The 19,068-nt window shown below is 37.7% G+C and overlaps 1 protein-coding gene across 5 annotated transcripts in view; it reads right to left on the bottom strand.

Moving 5' to 3' along the window:
* MEIS1 (Meis homeobox 1) overlaps positions 1-19,068 on the bottom strand; it is a 131,714-nt gene that overhangs the window by 5,439 nt on the left and 107,207 nt on the right. For 4 of the 5 annotated variants that reach the window (XR_009054757.1, XM_057742322.1, XM_057742323.1 and 1 more), the window contains exon 9: positions 18,054-18,130. Coding sequence is in view for 4 of the 5 variants with exons in the window: in XM_057742322.1 (XP_057598305.1) it covers positions 18,054-18,130 (77 nt within the window). In the remaining variant the exon portion in view is untranslated. Of the gene's footprint in view, positions 1-15,616; positions 15,715-18,053; positions 18,131-19,068 lie in introns of those variants that run through there. The other variant, XM_057742325.1, reaches the window with a different exon arrangement.

The following is a 19,068-nucleotide window of genomic DNA, read 5'->3' on the forward strand; positions in this document are numbered from 1 at the left end:
TCTTTTTTACAATTTTTATCAAAACCTTCCCTACCTCTTGCAAACCTAATTCTGTTTTAATGCCCACTATTAAGATAATGAACCAGGATGGCCGCACACCATCAAATGAAAAAGTGTCTGGAGTTTATCACCACTAACTCACACTGCTGGGGACTTCAGAGAAATGCATTCCTGGTAGAGATTTCTTGGGGTGGCTTTGTATGTGTGTGCGTGTATGTGTCTGTGTGTGTGTGTGTGTGTGTGTGTGTGTGTGTGTGCGCGCGTGCGCGCTCTTTCTTTATGCAAAGCCTGGGGTCAAGGCGAGGTCACGGCTATACAGTAATTGAACTTATAATCTTGCTTTCTCCAGCTAGTCCTGAACATGTATAATAAACATTTTAAGACGTTTAAGTCACTTAGGTATCTTAATAAGATTTTTTTTATAACTTTTGTAGCCCCTAAAAAAAGGGGCTAGCCACTGAAAATTTTAACAAGGGGTTAGTACAAACTCTCCAAAGCCAAACTTATCATATTTCTAACTCTTAAGATCTGTTTGTACCCTGTAATACTAAGAATTACATATCAAATAAAGAAAATGAATAGGACATATTAGATTCTGAAATAGTAGTTGCTTTTAGTTCTCGACTCAGATTTGAATATATCAAACATGAGCAGCACGTAAAAAAATACAATGAAAAGTTTAATACTGCACTGTTAATAATTAAAGACCCACGGTCCAGTATGAATTCTAGTTGGTAAGTCTGCCCACTTCAGAAGGGAAACAGTTCCTAAAAAAAACAAACCATTAAACAGACAGGGATAGATTTTTTAAATAAAAATGCATACTTCATGACATTTTAAGATTCTCAACATCTTATATCCTTATGTTCTTTCATTATCTGAGAAGTAATTAAAATAACTAATAAAACTGGAATCTAACTAAAAGGACACTGTTTGATGCTAACTCTTATTGGCAGTATATATTATATCGGTTCTTGTATATGAAGTCCCTGAACTGCTAATAAAAATATTTAAAACACATATCTACCACAAATTGTGTTGCAAATCAGGTTATCATTATCTTGTATAAACCATGACAATTGGAATCATGTGAGCAGAAGCTTAGATTAATTCTCCATTCTCATTATAAGCACAGGTGTAGCACAAACACCATGTGAAATAACCAATTAAAATGAAAAAAAAATCTGCTTTTTCATTAGCTGCCTTCACTGCATGACCAATTAGAAAATTATTTAATATTAATATTCTGCATATACCAAAAGTAATTTTCATAGTAACTAACATACGTAAGAGAGCAAAAACAGCTCTTTATCTATGGTACTATTCAAAACCTGCATTCTCTTGGAGGGAACTCTGATAACGTTTTTTTAAGTCCTTCTAAAAACATAGTATTTTATGGATATTTATCTAAAAACAGGAAGAGTCTTTTTTAACAGATGATAAGCCAAGGCTCCGAGAAATTAAGTGACGTATTTGAGGTCACATGTTACCCAAGAGATGTTGATAATGTGCGGAATGACACACAGCCGGCAAATGGTAGCAAAGCATCCCTGCCTCCCCCCCATTGTCTTGATCACAGCATGGCCACTACTGTGCCACCCATCTAGAATATTCTGGACTAAATAGATATAGAAACATGGGCTGGTTTTAAGCCAGTCACCACTGGCAACAACCCTACCAGGAATAAGCATGACTGAACATTCTGTAGACTTGGGGATTTTGATGACTGTGCTACTTGTGTATAAAGACAAAGAAAAGGCTACACATAAGAAGACCCAGTGGGACTTCCCCAGTGGTGCAGTGGTTAAGAATCCACCTGCCAATGCAGGGGACATGGGTTCCATCCCTCATCCAGGAAGATCCCACATGCCACGGAGTACCTAAGTCCATACAACACAACTACTGAGCCTGTACTCTAGAGCCCACAAGCCACAACTACTGAGCCCGCAAGCTGCAACTACTGAAGCCCACGTGCCTAGAGCCCATGCTCCACAACAAGAGAAGCCACCACACTGAGAAGCCCATGCACTGCAACCAAGAGTAGCCCCCACTCGCCACAACTAAAGAAAAGCCTGAGCACAGCAACAAAGACCCAAAACGCAGCCAAAAAAAAAAAAAAAAAAAGACTCAGAAACTTGACTTATCTATATTCTAAAGCTAGCCTCCTTCACACTCATACATTCAGATTTCCAAAGACCAGTTCATAATAACCATCTCGGGTTTGGATCCATGACCATTAAACCCACGGGATCGGAAAAATTACAGGTCAGGTTTGAAAAGGGCTTTCACCAACACCTAGCTTGGTCACTGACGTGAGTCTTCTCTCTTATATCCCCACCAGGTAGAGGGGTAACCTCTGCTGCACTGGGGCTTTTTTGTTTGTTTGTTTGTTTTGTTTTGTTGTTTTTAATTCAAGTATAGTTGATTTACAATGTTGTGCTAATTTCTGCTGTACAGCAAAATGATTCAGTTATATACATACATACATTCTTTTTCATATTCTTTTCCATTATGGTTTATGACAGCATATTGAGTATAAGTTTCCTGTGCTATACAGTAGGACCTTGTTGGTTATCCATTATATATATATACTAATTTGCATCTGATAACCCTAAACTCCCACTCCATTCCTCTGTCACCTCCCCCTCCCCCTTGGCAACCACAAGTCTGTTCTCTATGTGCTGGACTATTTCTAATACAGCACTGGCAACCTTACCAGAGAGCCCACACCACCTACGGACAAAGTAACTGTTAGAAGGTTCTGCCTTACCCGACCTAAAATCCTTTCACCAGGACAACTCCTTGGGGTAATTTAAACAATTCTAATCTCACTTCTTCAGGATAGCCTTTCAAACATTTAAACTATAGCCACCATGCCCCACAGCCATCTCCCCTCATCTCCCTAGGTTAAACATCTGTGATTCTTAACAAGTTCCTTCTAGAATGTGAGTTCTAGGATTTTGAGTCCACTCACCCCTTGGGCCACTCTCTGCTCAAAATGCTGAGTCTGTCTGTGTACCTCTGCAGGTCTTTAGTGAACAACGCTAAATGCAGTTACTCCAGGCCCGTTCTGGTCCCCGTGGAGAGAGCAAACACCTCACCACAGCCTCTTAGTTAAGGGCCCACAGGTACTTGGTGCTATTTGCTTCTCTTTGGGTGGCAATAACCATTTATTATTATTGACAACACAGATGTAGGCCACCTATAGGATATGTAGACATAAAGGTGGGAATCCTTTCATTAAATACAAATTTTAAAACCTTGAAAACCTAAGAACACCCATCACTTTATCCAGACTGCTTGACCATATTAGTAGGTATGCTTGGAAGTTCTCATATTTGCAAGCTTTAATTAAAAACAATATTTGTTTCAATATGATGGACATTATCAGTACATGTAGGACATAGTAAACTCTCAGAATGCTACTGAATTATACTTCCTATACTTATATGAAACATATTATTATCTGGGGTCATGGCAGACATCTTTATCTGAAAAGAACTGAGTAAAGAGCAAAATATTTTATTTTTAAAAGCAACATCACCTTTTCAATCTTAAAACCATCCCAACATTTGATTCTCTTTAGTGTATTTTATGATTTTCCTCGACCATCTTATATGTACTCTCTTTGGAATTAGCTATATACAGCAAGACCATGTGTTTAGATGGCTTGGGGTGAATTCAGATACAAAAACATTTTCCTTCTGGGCAAAGTAATAAAATGACATTCTTGCTCCTCCCACTATAAGTCAAACAGAGGTCAGTTCCCCCATCCCTGTATCTGTTTAAATAAACTGGTCCAGCTGTTTGTTTCTAAAATGCCCTTTGACCTTGTGTCTCATCCTCCCTGCTTTTGTGACAGAATGCTTTAGTTTCCATTGTGGAAGATTCTAAATTATCAAGAATCTTCTAAACACTGAACCAAAAAAAGACCTTTGGATTTTATGTAAACTTACATGAACATATTCCCTTCCTAAAACACTGTCATTTCAAGAAGCATCAGTAAAACAGTTATTTTAAACTCATATGTATGAATACATAAATATATGAGATATATATTAGAGCCTGAACATAAGAAGAAACAGTGTTTTTGAAGAGAAATAAAAAAGAGAATGACAAAATTCCAATTTGAAAGTACAATAAAAAATACATTCTCCAATATCCATAAAATAGTTTAAGATGAAATATATCCATGAAACATGCACAATCTCTGAAATTTTTCATATCGATGAGGTCTTTTTAAAAAGCTTCTTTGTTTAAAGATTTAAGAGAAAACTTTTACAATTTTTTCAACTGATTTCAAAACATTATAGCCCTTAAAACTCAGATGTATAATGTCAGGAATACGTAACAGGACAGTTTTTCTTACTCATTAAAATAGTTTCACATTTTGGTTTAATAGAATGTAGCTCAAATTTGCTATAGATTGGGCATTTAAAAAGGTAATCCTTTTAGTTAAATATCCTTTAAGGTTTAGAAACATCCTGTTTGCATTTCCATATTTCATTCCAAACAGCAAGGTATATGTTTTTAAAAATCGCATTTTGCTTTGAAAACACAATCTTCTTTTGTGAAGTGCTTTTTAAGAACTGGACACCCTGTAGATGGTAGAAAACTGAATTAGAGAAAGAATTCTTAAATTTCCTTTTTTCATAGAATCATGGATTAGAATTTCTTCCTGTGACCAAACTGTCTCCTTTCTCAAAACAAGAAGTTTTACAAAGGCAAGGAAGATAATGGATTGGCTTTAGAGCTTTACTCCATGTCAAAATAAACAGAGATGTATTTCTTTTTACCTAGTTATTTGTTCAGAATTCAAGTTCTATTAAGGGGGAGTGGGAGGTTGAAAGGGGAGCAAAATCTTCAAGTATCTGAAACATGGGATCATCTAAAAACTGAATTTTATCATTTGCATTTTTAAAACAGGAATCAGACAAGGAGAATGGGAGATGAATCCTGAGTTATGCTAAAAAGAAATACAGGAAGTTTTGCTCTATTCTTTCTTGTCTTTGCCCCAGATGTTTATTTATTATTAGACTTTTTTTTTTTTTTTTTCTCCCATTCTGCTAATTCCACCTATCTCCTTTTATTCTCAGTCTTTGGATACCTGAATAGTTTTCTGAGCAAGACCTGGTAGAAGAGCTTTCTAAAGTTGACCTTTGTCCTTTAGTTTATCCTCCACTCCCTGCCCTGGTTCCTTCCCACAAAACTGGATTGTTAAATTCAGTTTTCTCTTTGTGAGAACCAGGTGGGGTGGCCAGATCACAGTGGGCATCCATTAGGACCAAACACCAGGTATGTTTGCCCATGTCCACAGGCAGCTTTCCCACATGGCTTTGGCCTCTTCCCATACTCTTATACCCTTGGTCCTCTTTGTATGGTTCTCCAGAATACTGACAAAAGGAATGAAAGACTGCTTGCTCACTTTTAGAAGTGGAATTTTCACCTTTACTCAGTTCCATTTCTCAGTGTTTAACACCTTGCTTATTCACTGATGATTAAGGGGAGCCCATATTTTGTTATTTAGCATGCCAGAGCCAACCCATGGAACCACATCAAATCAAATCAAAATAAGATTCTGACAAAATGCTGTTGTTGCTAAACAATGACATGACTCTCAGTCATCCCCATAGTACTTCTTGCCTACTAGGCGTAAATGACCAGCCAGCAAGAAAGTAGGTACCCATTTAAGTATGGAGAAATGCCATTTTACAGTACGTACCCTTCTTTGCCCAAGAAGCTAAAATTATTAACTATTAAGAAGAGACTTCATTAAATAACAGGATATGTTAGTAAAAATGCCTTCTATACCTATACTATCCATTAAAGAAAGTATTAATTATAGTCATCTTGATTACTATTTAGGTATACTTAAGAATACTTACATATACACTTAAATAATAATAAAAATTAATACCATGCATTCTTAAGTATCAAAAGCACTGGTGATTTCTGTATGCACTATTCTTTATTCAATTAAACATGAACAACATGCAAATATAATACTTAACTGCTATATAATTCATTTTTTATTTATATTCAATGCTATAAGTATTTTTATAGAATTAAGCCTTGTGAAATATCTTCAAATATAAAATTTCACATTGGAAAGTAGTGGCTGAATTCCAGAATTTTGTTCTTTCTTTTTCCATGAATTTTCTTGATGTAGCATTTCTTTCAACTTTATCACAGTCATTTAAAAAAAACTATATATGTGACTTCTTTTTTTTTAAGTCAGCATTTTCTAACAACATTAAGGCCTGTTTTATAAACAAACCTTTCAGGGAATGAGTTCTAGCTACCTCCCACATAATACTCTGTTCTTTTAAACAAGAAATTGACTTCAAATCTTTTGTTGGAATTCTCTGTTTTAGATCTACATTTACTTATTGGATTTAACGATCCATAGCCGGCAGGCTTCAGGGTCCAAGCCTTCCACACTCTCTTTCTTTGTGAAGTAAAATTTCATGAAACATGATTTTAAGACGCTCAAGAAAGTTGACTCAATCTCAAGTCAAACCTTATGAAATCATGTTTTTGGCACTGTCTTCTAGTTTCTCAACCCCCTCCAGGATCCGACAGTTCCAGGACTGCAATACATCATCTGTGTGTCTGAGGGTGGGGGAGGTGGCTGAACAGGAGGGGAGAAGGGAGCACGTGTTTTGTTCTCCATCCACTCTAGAAACATAATATTGGAATTTGCTCAAATCACAGTAAGCCCATCAATCAGAGGTCTGAGAAGGTTCCCCTTCTCTAGAAGTGATAGGTATATTTGTCAAACTATAGAAAACACTGAAGCTAACACAGTGGAGGAAGTTAATTACATATAACATTTTCTTCCAAGCAACTAGTGAAAAAAATCACTAATTGGTTGAAAATTATAATGCAAAGTAAAAACAGAATCCAAGTATCATTTTGGACTTTATATGTTGAAAGAACTTATAAATACTTCATCACTTGGTTATATATTACAGAAAGTTTTCCTTGAAAGCAAATTGGAAAATGATTTTTTTTACTCTAAAAAAAAATACAGGCTCGGCTTGCTAAATCCTTTAATCTGAACTGAATTCAAAGAAAGGGTGGCTTCCTTAGTTGGGTGGCGGAGGGCGGGGGGGGGGTGCGGGCAGGGAGGGGTGTTGCCTCTATTTCTTTTGCTGCCTTCTAGATCACTAAAGCCTTAGGCTCCAAACTCAGTGGAAAGAATTGTAGGGATGTAACACTACACCTAGCACAAGAAATACCCAATAGTTTTACATATCTTAAGTATCCATATAAAGCACAGGTAACAACATGGCATTTATAAAATATTTACTTATATGTGACAGACAATTTGCCAAATTTGATTTTGTATAACCTTATAAATATAAAAAAGTGGTTTACTTAAAGCATATGAAATTAAAGTGATTATTAGCACAATGTATAAACAATAGGAAAATCTAGGATAATATAGCAAAACCTCCTTTACTAATGAAAAGCTAAAATGGGAATAAGACTATCTTCAAAGAATAGATGTCTCTTTGATTTAAGCTGAACCATTTTTCATATAAATTCTAATTTTCCCATATTCACAAAATTCAATAAAATTGCATCTAAGCATCCCTTAAATATTATAGAATAAATACATAGTTATTTTAAACAAACCTTAACATTCTTCCAATTACCATTGTAACTAGGATAACCAGATAATTTATCATCTATGCTGGGACACTTTTGAGAATACAGGAACATTATTAATAATTATGCTGGACAACAAGCATAAACCATGAATGTCCCACGCAGTCGGGGTGTATGGGTGATTTGAATTGAAACCCTTTTGTGTTAGGTGACCAGTCCTGCATGCATACTGTGTTCTAGAATCCCAGCACCATCTGGGAGTAGCTCTCAGCTCTTTCCTTTCTCTAGAATCTCGCCTTTATTTGCCTCAGCTCTCCAAGCCCTCAGTAACCAGAAACTTCCAGGCCTGGAGTCTCCATTCGTGCCAGGGAAAATATCTCAAATTTTAGCTTGATTTCTTTTTTTCACCTGGTCACAGGTTAGGTTTGACCTGAATGGAGGCCTGTGTCTATTCCTTAGAATGTTCACTGTACCTTCCGTTTCGATTAGTAACGTTTGAAACCTAAGCTCTGTGTGATGCATATCAATGTGTAACCTGTAGACGCTTATATAGAAATGGAACCACTTAAACTAAAAGGCAAAATCTCTCAGTTGAAGTACGTGACAAAATCTTTCAAGTGAGGACAATAAAACCAACAAAATGACCTCCTCTTGGAACTTGTGAAATCTTTGAAAAATGCTTAATGGTCATCAAAGTCACACTGGGGAAAGTTTGGAGAATGTACATTTCACTTCTGAGTTGCCAGACTTTTCTTTGAACACCATTGCTCATAATTATCACAGTCAAAACACTGGCCAAGGGCAGGGAGAGTGAGAGTAGTGTCTAGTGGGAAGAGTATGAGAACTGAGTGGGAAAATTGCCACTTACTGGCTCTGAGATCATAGCAGTATTTAGGTGCTGGAATTGTGATAATCAAGTGAGTGAATGTTCATGGAAAGTGCTTTGCAAACTGTAAAACCTAAGACAGAGGTTTGCTGGGGATACTGTCATTATGATTCTCAAAAATACCTAATGGTACAAAAACTTATATACAAATTCTTATGGCAGCAAAAGATGGAAACAACCCAAATGCCCATGAGCAAATGAACTAATAAAGAAAATGCGGTATATCCATTCAATGGAATATTATTCAGCCATAAAAAGGAATGAAGTATGACACGTGCAACAACATAAATGAAACTTGAAAACATAATGTTAACTGAAGGAAATCAGTCACAAAAAAACACAGATTTTACAATCACGTTTATGTGAAATATCCAGAATAGGCAAATCTATAGAGACAGAAAGTAGATTTGTGGTAGAGGGGTGATGGAAGTATGGGGAGGGGTACAGGGTTTCTTATTGAGGTGATGAAAATGTTCTCAAATTGACTGTGGGGATGGCTGCACATATCTGTGAATATACTTAAAACCACTGAATTGTGCACTTTAAGTGAGTGAATTGTGTGGTATGTGAATTATATCTCAATAAAGCTGTTACAAATAAACACATCATGGTGGAATGCACGAGACACTGGACCAGGAATCAGCCCCCTCCTTGCCTCTAATTATAGAGGTGTATAGAGCCTCATCTGTCAAAGGATGCACACAACCCTATCCAGGACTTGGACTCTGTTGTTCTATAGCACTGTTTCTAAAATTTTAATCTGTGCTCCCCTTGATAAACTTCAAAATCTCCTATCCCTTTGTTACTTGCTATTTCAAAAGAAATAGCATGACAAAAATCAAAAGTTAATTCTCAAGACTTTTATTTTTATACTACCTTCACTCAGAGTGATTCTCCTCTGCCTTTTCTGGTCACTCCCTCCAGCCTCCACTTGCCCGCCCCCCCCCCCCCCCCCCAGCATGGGAATCCCTGGCGTAACCCACTGCACCGTCCTTTCTGTAAACAGTCCTGCAAGGTGACTAGCCCTGGGGGCTGAGACCTGACATCTTTGGATACATACAATTCTTTCCATTAGCTTTTCAACATCCCCTACTCCCTATCCTTTCCAAGTACGTATGAACTCTGACCCAAACGAGGGATCAAATAAAGTCAACCGTAGCAGATGTTCTAGTGGTACAGGCCAACAAAACCCTTCCACTAGACAACAATCCTCAAAACTATCGGTTTACATTCAAATCCACATCCTAAAGTTGAACATACAGGAACCTTAAAGACATATATTTTTAATCATGGTGCATTTAATTCCATCCCTTGGCAATATACTACTCTTGAAAAATAGTGACTAAATCAATAGTAAGCCAGATGTCTCCCATGACAGGAAATACACTTTTGAGCTAAGGTACATTTAGAATGCAAGACCAATAATTCCCACGGGCCTGAAAGAGTTAATGTATTTGCAAAAGGAAGTAAGTACTTTTTCCCTTCTTCAGTGATGGGATCTAACCTTGTGAGGCCTCAGGCCCTTTAACCACATTGGTTAAGAGGGTAAAAGGAAAAAGGAACTCTCAGATTAAGGTTTTTTTGTTTATTTGTTATTGTTCAGGTGTCAAGTGCCCAAAAGAGTTCATTATTTCCCATATTACTGGATCAGGCTTAAAGGCCTCATAAGAATGGAAATAAAACAAGGAGGAAAATATCAAAGACTATGAGGGCATAGAAGAGGACAGCCCTGTATTTGCAAAAGTTACAAACATCCATGTCATTGGCATGTTTTTGTTATTTTTTTTTTTTTAATTTTCTCTTTCGTTCCCCTTAAAAATTAACAAAAGAAACAAGACAAAACCCTAAGCATCTCCACAAAGCTCCAGGCATTCACACCCTGGAGCCACACAGATCTAAGACAACATTTGCCCTCAAACACTTCCTCCCCCCCACACCCCTGGCTCCTCTCCATATTTGAGAAAATTGTCTTATTCAACAAGGAGGCAACATTTGCCCCATTTTTTTTTTTTTTTTTTTTTTTACTATTTCAGGCTGCCTCTTTAACCACTCAGAAATGCTGTTTGTTTTATGTAGGTGCAGCCTGAAGCCAGAAGGTGATGTAAGTGCAAGGGGAGAGGGGGGTCTCTGTGGGCATAGCTCCGTGGCCCAGCGCTCAATGGTTAATCACCCAACAGCAGCCCCGGCAACTGTTGACACAAAATAGGTGGAGATCAGGTCTGTGCAAGCAGAAAATACCAGAAAGGCAAACTACATGTAAACACACTTAAGACAGATTTGACAAGAATAGACCTCAACCTGACTTGCTAGGAAACTCCTCAAGCAGAGAGCTTCAACAGTCTCTGCTGAGCCTGTTTCCCCTGACAAAGTTTCCTTTGAGAAGAAAAAGAGTAACATTCTCAAAACCAAAATAAGTTTACAGAAGCCAACTGAGACATGTGTCCCCCTTGATTCACATAGTGTGAGTTTCGAATGTGCTCCTACATGCAGCATTTATGGAATGTAATACAGTTCTTGCAGGTACCCCTGGAGCAAAGCCAAACGTGAGAGAGAGAGAGAGAGAGGAAAAAAACCAGCATGCGCAAACAACCACAACTCAAAAAGTTATTTCTCCTGACCTATAAAACTCATGCAAAGAAGCAAATGGATAATGCTTAAACAGTCTTTTAATCTTATCTAACTGACACCTGACAACCCATTACTTATAGATTATTAATGCACCCACTAAAAAGTTTGTCATGTACAAAATTACTAGAGAAAAAGATTGAACGCCTGAGGAGAAAACAAATTTTACTGTACAATAACTTCAGAAATTCCAAGCCTGTTATCTGTCATGCCCTTCACAGACTCAGAGCACACCACTAAAAACAACTGATTTATCTTTATTATGAATCCGAAAGTGACAGCACACATGTTTTTCATGACTTCCGATAATGTTTAATTTCATCTAGTTTTTATTTTACAGGGCTTGCTTTGCTTATTTAAGATGAAGAAAAGTAACAACATTTTAATGAATTGTCCTGTTGTGTTGGGTTTTTTTTTTCACTTCTAATGTAAAATAGGAATCAAAATCAGTTTCAGAACATTCACCTTGCTTAGGTTCACGTTTTTACACCGTCTGGAATGCAAGGGCTGGAAGAGGCTTAGAGTGCCACCGATTTCTCAGCCCTACCCCTCCATTTAAGGTGGAGGAAGCTGTTGCCCATGGAAACAAAGAGAGTTGATCAAGGACACACATCTAATTGGTGAGGAGTGGGGACGACGGATGACATGTTTGGACTCCAAGTGTTCTTTCCCCTGCGTATTCCGTCCCCTTGCTCGCCCTGTGCGAATTGTGTGTTGTCATGAAGCTTACAGGGGAATGTGCTCCGCAGCCACCTGTTGGTGCTGGGGCATCCCCCCTTGACCGGGTGCCTCTCAGCCCCTCACTTCCCACATTCTCCACAAGGGGATCAGGTCCTGCTCTGCGCGCTGAGGGACACCCGGGGAGTTCTTTCTGTTTCTCTGACCAGACCCTCGTTCCAAAACACTGAAAACTACAAATCTGCTTCATTAGGACTTGCATCATCCTGCCGACCTCCACACCACGTTCCAAGTCCAGCACCAAGCCACTGGTTTTGCTGCCTTGCAAGGGATATTCAGGGAAACATGGGGTTCGTGATGGAATCAGTCTCCCAACTCACTCAGCTGTGCGCCTTGCTTGAACTCCAACCCTAAGTGGTCCTGCAAGTATCCTCAGGTTGTACCAACTCTCAGCTTCAGACATCACATTCTTGTCCTGAAAAGCTCAGAGACTGTCTTTGAATGTTGGCTGGAGAAGAAACAGTGGTTACACAAAACAGTATCCGGACTTTCTAATCCATCTTCCTACAACCCACCCCTTTCTGTTTCTCTTCTCACTTAGACTCAGGGTCCCCTGGTGGAAGGGGCAGGGTTTTTCCATCCGGTGCAGTGGGCCAACACCTACCCCTTCATGAGGAATTTCCATCTTTCCCAGTATTAACCATGTGATTGAACACAGTGCGGGAAACCTCTGAGTAAACCTAGGGAGTAAAACTTACAACAAAGTATATTTCACAGACTGCAGAGTCATTTTCAAAGAAGATTGTATGCTGGAAATTTTTTAAAATCTGCAGACAAAAGCAGCGCCTCCGTTGAACTCCTAAGAATCTCTGACATGACGATACCTGAAGGTTTCAAAATTCACAGCTCTTTTCCCTGCAAGCTATTTGCTCAGCTTTCCTAAATAATACCCTGAATGCCTGGTGCCTTGCCAGCTCTGTCTCAGGCAATATGCAAGCTAAACATTTTTTGACTGATTTCAATATTTTCTCATGAGCAACTAGACACTATTTTATCTAGTGAGTATTACTGATTGCTCTAATCGAAGCCCAGAGTGAGCACCTGTAAGGGTAATATTATTAGAATTGACACTCAAGGTGAAAAGTGTAGCAATTAACTGTGGCTGGGAGAACAACAACCCATTCCGAAAGGTGCTGGAGAGTTGTTCTATTTATATTTCTCCTTCTGTTCCTTCTTCTTTTAAAAATACTGCACCTATTATTCCATTGATCAATTAGGAAGTCCACCTTAAATGCAGGTTACACTTAAATTCTCAAGGGAAGAAGTTAAACCACCTGCTTAATGAAATTACCTCTTGCGTGTGAAGTAGTTCCACCCCTAGGTGATTCCTAGGCAAGAAAAATCACTAGACACCATGCACTTTCATTTTGTAGTTGCATAGGAAACAAATGACCCAGGACTCCTGGCTTGGTGCACTGTTTTTTCTTTTTACATCTGTTTTCCTTGCTTGTGTGGCATGCCTCTGTTTAGTTTTATTGACAAAACAATCTGTGCCTGATGTTTAAACAACATCTGTAAAATGTATTATTAAATTATGTTGGAAGAAAAAGCAGAGCAATTCTATGAAACCCTGTGACCCCCTATTGATTTTTAGCTCTCAGAAGTTGAAAGGATAATTTGTGAATATTTTAACATTTACATCTACACAGGTACCTATATTTATAGAATCTTTGATTACTTATAAAAGTATTTGCTACATTATTACCATAATTCAGAAAGAGACTTGACCTTTTACAGTTGAATCTGTTTATTATAACAAGGGTGATCCTATTTTTTTTTAAATGTTTACATTTTTACCTGCCAGTGGCAGAAATCTCCAAGGATAACATACTTTTTCCCCCAACTGGTAATAAATGGGAAGTGATGCCTGAATGCTTTGCAGTTTTGAAGGCAATAAATGAAGAAACTAGGAAAATTTGGTATGTGTACTAAGTCTGAGAACTTTAAGAGCTACGATGGTTCTGTAAAGTGTCACCTTGGAGGTTTGGATCTCCCTGGAATTTTATGCACCCTGTTGATGAGGAGTGATTTTTCTGTGCACATACATACTGTATTTCACATAAACTATGTATTTTGCACCTAAGACCCATTGCCTTCTCATAGAGGGTAAAGGAGTAATCATGGAACATTAGGCCTTAATGGGTAAGTACGTGGATGAGAAGGGTAAACCCTAGTCTAGAACTCTGCTGAGGCAGGATGTGTCTGAAGCATCCAGTAAGTAAGATACAATTGCAGGCACAAGTCTTCATCACATGGAATTCCCAAGTCTGTAACATGGCTGTGTAAAGGTATAAGGGAGTTTTTATTTGACCATTCTACACTCATATTTTCAATATAAAAGAATAAAGTTGGTGTATTCAGGAGAGAAAAAACCCAGTATTGACTCTGTGTGTGTGTGCATGGGCACACACACGCACACACTCTTTCTTCAAAGTTCTACCTACATATTAAAAGACCTATGTAACCATATAATCTTAAAATTTAAAAAGTTTCCACTTAAATGACAAACATTCAACATATTAGTAACAGTTTTGTGTGATATAATAGAAGTAGTTCTCACAACCACAACAACAATGAAAAAAACAAAAAGACAAAAGCACCAAATGCTATTATTTATCATTTTTGGCTCAAATCGTAATTGGGAGTCAGGGAGCAAAAGAAGAAGAGCATATACATTTATAGCACATATTGTATTTCAAAAATTATTATGCTTTACGTCGAAGTCTACCATAGCATGCTAGATTGAAATATTTAGGCAATTAGTTATGGAGGTTGATTTTTTAAAACATGCAGTTATCTCATATACTTGGATAATTTAGGTAAAATATTTTTACCCAAATTATTTGCATAACTGCCTCAATTCTCAAAAAAAATGTGTTGGCACAGACTTGTCCTACAATGTCTCATCTAATAAATGTCGCATTCCATCCCAGAACCCAATTCCTACATGTACTAATACCAACCATTTTAAGACTTCTCCCCTCTGTTTTTACTCTGACAAGTAGACCAAATACAGGTGTTAAAACAGTTATTTCTTTTAATCCAAGTTTTCTCTTAATTAATCAAATCTGTCTTGTTGTTTTACAGTTAAATTCTCCCTGTGATCCCCTCTCCCCAACAAATCCCATCTGCTTTGTCCTTAGTCAGCCAAGGCGGGTAGTATATATTACTTACGTCAATTAAATACACGTAAAATTAGTTCAGCGATGGAATGAAAGAATCATTACAATGCACCAAACTTTTCTTATCTCATTTTTCTGTCAAAACCTAACTTCAAGCTCTATTGGCCAGGGTTTCTATGACAAGCTAACAACTAGACATGAGTTTATATTTTTTCACTTTCATATTGTGTATTTCAATACATTATGTTGCTGCCAATAATTATGACTGATCTACACCCAACCTGCCCTTCAGCACTTTATTAAATCTCTTCAACAGTGACTCACAGTTTGTACAAAACGTACATGTGTGTTAACAAGTCTTAAAAAATCCAAAAAGGAAGACACACATTTTAAAATGTTGTGCCTAAATGAAGTGAAGGGGAAATGCTAAAATACTCATAAAGTGGTTCTTTTTTTCTTTAATTATTATTTCCAGAATGAAGTAACCTGGGCTTGATGCTCAATACAGGAAAAATATTTACAGGCTCTCAAAAAAAACTGTGTAATTTTTTTATTACAATACGGAAAAATGAAAACCACTTGGTAGCTGTGCTCCTTCATCTTCAAGTCTGCCATCATCGTTTAAGATTCTCTCACATCTTGGGTTTCAATATAGTATCATCTGGGTTTCCCCATTTTTGCATCGTTTCCAACTCAAAGCCCAAAGAAAAAAAAATCTATTATCGGCTCCTTAAAAGGAGAAGGTTTGGATGAAAATTAATATACCATTAAAAACTTAAATCAAACATGGGAATGCCATTATTCACTGAACTTAAGAGAAACAATTTCTCTTACAACTTTTAGTTACTGGAGGGGAATTCTCTACCACAAACAAAGGTGTTGTAGAATTGAAACAGTTGCCAAATGCGAAGCAATGACATGCAAGCAAAGGTCACTTCTAACACCATACAGAGGCAGAGAGCACATAAATGCTATGGTGCCAGATGAGAACTGAATTGGGTTTACGTCCCACGTAATAAGTTAAAGTGATTTTCAAGTTATGTGCCTGTGCAGAATTGAATATCAGAGTGAAGTTTAGGGTAAAGTCTGCACCTATGTTGAAAAACTATTATCTGGCATGTATTATAACTTTAAGTCCTTTTTTTCCCCTCTTAATTGCAAAACGGAGGAAGTCGTGATCTATGTGCACTGAATCTAGGAAAAGACCATTGCATCCAGCTTGGTGTCCCAAGAACGGCTGCTTGCCCCAGCAGCCACAGGAAATATCCCATAAGGTTGTCTACCTGTGGCAAGCAGCTTGTATTGGAATCTGTTCTCTGGTAACGATGTGTGTGGATGGAGTTTTCTCGCAACGCTGAGGAGGAAGAGAGATGGCGGGTGTGATAGATCACCTGAATGGCAGCCCATTGCCTTCCTTAACGACAGCCCGCCCAGCCACATCTTGGCCCTCAAAGTGGAACATTTCACAGGGAAATAGATAATTGTAGTCTCCATTGTATTCAAATTGCCTCCCCAACAGTTTAACTTTAAAAATATTTAGGAATTTAGGTGTGCCTGCAAAATGGATGGTCTGCACTATAATATCATCCAGAACAATTTGGAAGACAGAGTTCAAGTACATAGCATCAAGAGTCTTACAAATTAAGATACAGCTGCAGGTAAAAAGAGGCAAACAAAAAAACCTCAGCAGCCACATGACTCCTAGTAACACGCTCAGGTATAGTATGTCTTCTGTTGGTTCCCAATCCACTTGACTAAACGGGCTGCAAAAATTGATCTCCCAAAGCTGCCGTAAGGTCACAGAAATTGATAACCCTTACAAGCAATGCTTATGTGAGTCTGTCTGTGTCTTGAAGATAGTGCACTTTGTAAATTAATCCTCCAAAGGCAAATATATTGTAAGTAGCTTGTTATCTCTAAAATACTAAATTGAAGAATACATGGGATTATATTGACAGAAATTACGTTTTCTGTAATGGGGCTTAATATATCTGAAATCTCTCCCAAAGGCTCCCAGGCTCTCTAACAGAGAAGGGTCTGTTAATGTAGGTGCAATGGACATCAAGAACAAATTTATTCACCAAAATGGATTAGGCCATGTAATCAGAGATTCTGTAATATTAATCTTTGACACTTATTGAACAGAAAGAAATACTTCTGTCTGCAAACTGACATTCTCAGTTCTCCTCTTTCCCCAACCAGGTTTTGGGCCTTTTCTGGATTTTACTTCAAAGAGGATAAGGTTTCCCCATCATAAACACTAATCTAAAAATATTAGGACAATTAATTAGATACACTTAGTTTTAGAGGAGATCGGATTTCGATACCCTTCAAATATGACACTAGCTCTGGGTGATTATATGAACCTGGCTTTCAGCACACTCACAAAGGGTAATAAATCATACTTCCTCAAAGGCTCCTTGCCACGCCGCCCTACATTAAGTCAGAGTATTGTTGGCTGGTACTCGGTACGTAATCTCAGCTTTCCCCCAAATTAGGAATTTACACATTTTTTTAGAAACAGTATTGCACAGCTCTGAGATACATCAAGTTTTGAATAGCTTCAGAGTAGAAGTATGCATTTTTTTCTTTTTTCTATAGAGAGGTAAGAAAGGAGAGCCCATCCTGGAATGCATAGCCCTAACAAATTCTAACTGAACTTAGTTATTCAGCAAATTAAAAACCTGGCAGATATGCAATAGTCGATTTTCTTGTTTCATAGAAAAGAGGATATCACTCTTTCTATTAATTATCCCTAAAGGTTAAAAAAAGAGAGAGAGAGACCACAGAGAGAGACATTTACAGAGCCATAGTGAACGTGAACGTGAATTAAACACTTATTTATACTATGCCTAAAATTTGTCAGTTTATAAAGGCGGTGGAAAGCAATACAATGTTTTCTCTTCTATACTACCAAGTGCTCTCTGTACCAGTCAACACTGTGTTCTCACCTTTGGATCTACAAGCCACTAGGGAAAACTGGGTGTGTCTTCTTAATGCAAAACATTAGCTGCAGGTTGCCAGAGGGGGAAGCACTTTGTGTGTAAACACAAAGTCAAATTACTTACCAATTGTTCACTTGAAGGATGGTGAGTCCCGTGTCTTGTGCCAACTGCTTTTTCTGTTCTTCAGAAGGGTAAGGGTGCTGAAAGAGGACAAAAAAGATAGGTGTATGCATGTACGCTTTGGACACAATGTGCACATCACATCAGGTGCAATGCTAGGTGCAAGAGATTCAATAATAAACACATATGCTCTGTTAAAAAAAAAAGAAGATGTGTACATCAGGCAATATTTAGGCTGTTTTGTCAATAACCTAAGTGTCTAGTGAAGTCTGTAATTAAAGGTAAAAATGCTGAGGTGTGTCACTCTTATTAATGGAATACTACATCATCTAATTAATGGCAGTAAAAGACAAGCCAATTACAAAGATTAGTGAAGTGTATAAATAGCTACTTAGGATACTTGCAGAACCTTGATACTGAGTTTATTCTTTAACAGGTTTATTTGTTGCAAACACAGAAAGTTCAGTAGGAACTTCACTGTATTTTCTGGGATTAAAATAACAAGTCCTTTTGACCATACAAAAGCATACCACCTTGACGTAATATTTTCTAGAACCACAGATTTCTAAAGCTGAATCATCTGAACCAACACGCTCGGCTCAGGTCCCTAGGAGTTAAGCACCTTGTTAGCGTGATACTCTCCTCCCAAAACACCATGTTGCTGGATGCAAATATCAAAATTAAAGTGGGTGTATTACCAAAAGAACGCTATTAATTTTCACTCTTCTACAAAGCACAAATGAAATTCTACCAAAGTTGGTTTCCCTACCTGAATGTCCTCATACGCTGGGATTCTGAACAGAGGCCAATATAAGGTCAAAGACCAGTACATTTTGCATGTGCAGAACAAGCCTCAGGAGTTAGAGTGGATAAAATAATATTACAGGATTACATAATACAACTAAATCCACACCTTCTCGTAAGGATGTTTAGAATTCTACTAAGATTAGTTTTGGCACAGAAAGTTTCTGTTTAATAGTCAACTATATCTAAATTTGAAACAAACATTTCTAGAGCC

This window comes from Hippopotamus amphibius, chromosome 7 (assembly GCF_030028045.1).
Source record: "Hippopotamus amphibius kiboko isolate mHipAmp2 chromosome 7, mHipAmp2.hap2, whole genome shotgun sequence".
Classification (NCBI taxonomy): Eukaryota; Metazoa; Chordata; class Mammalia; order Artiodactyla; family Hippopotamidae; genus Hippopotamus; species Hippopotamus amphibius.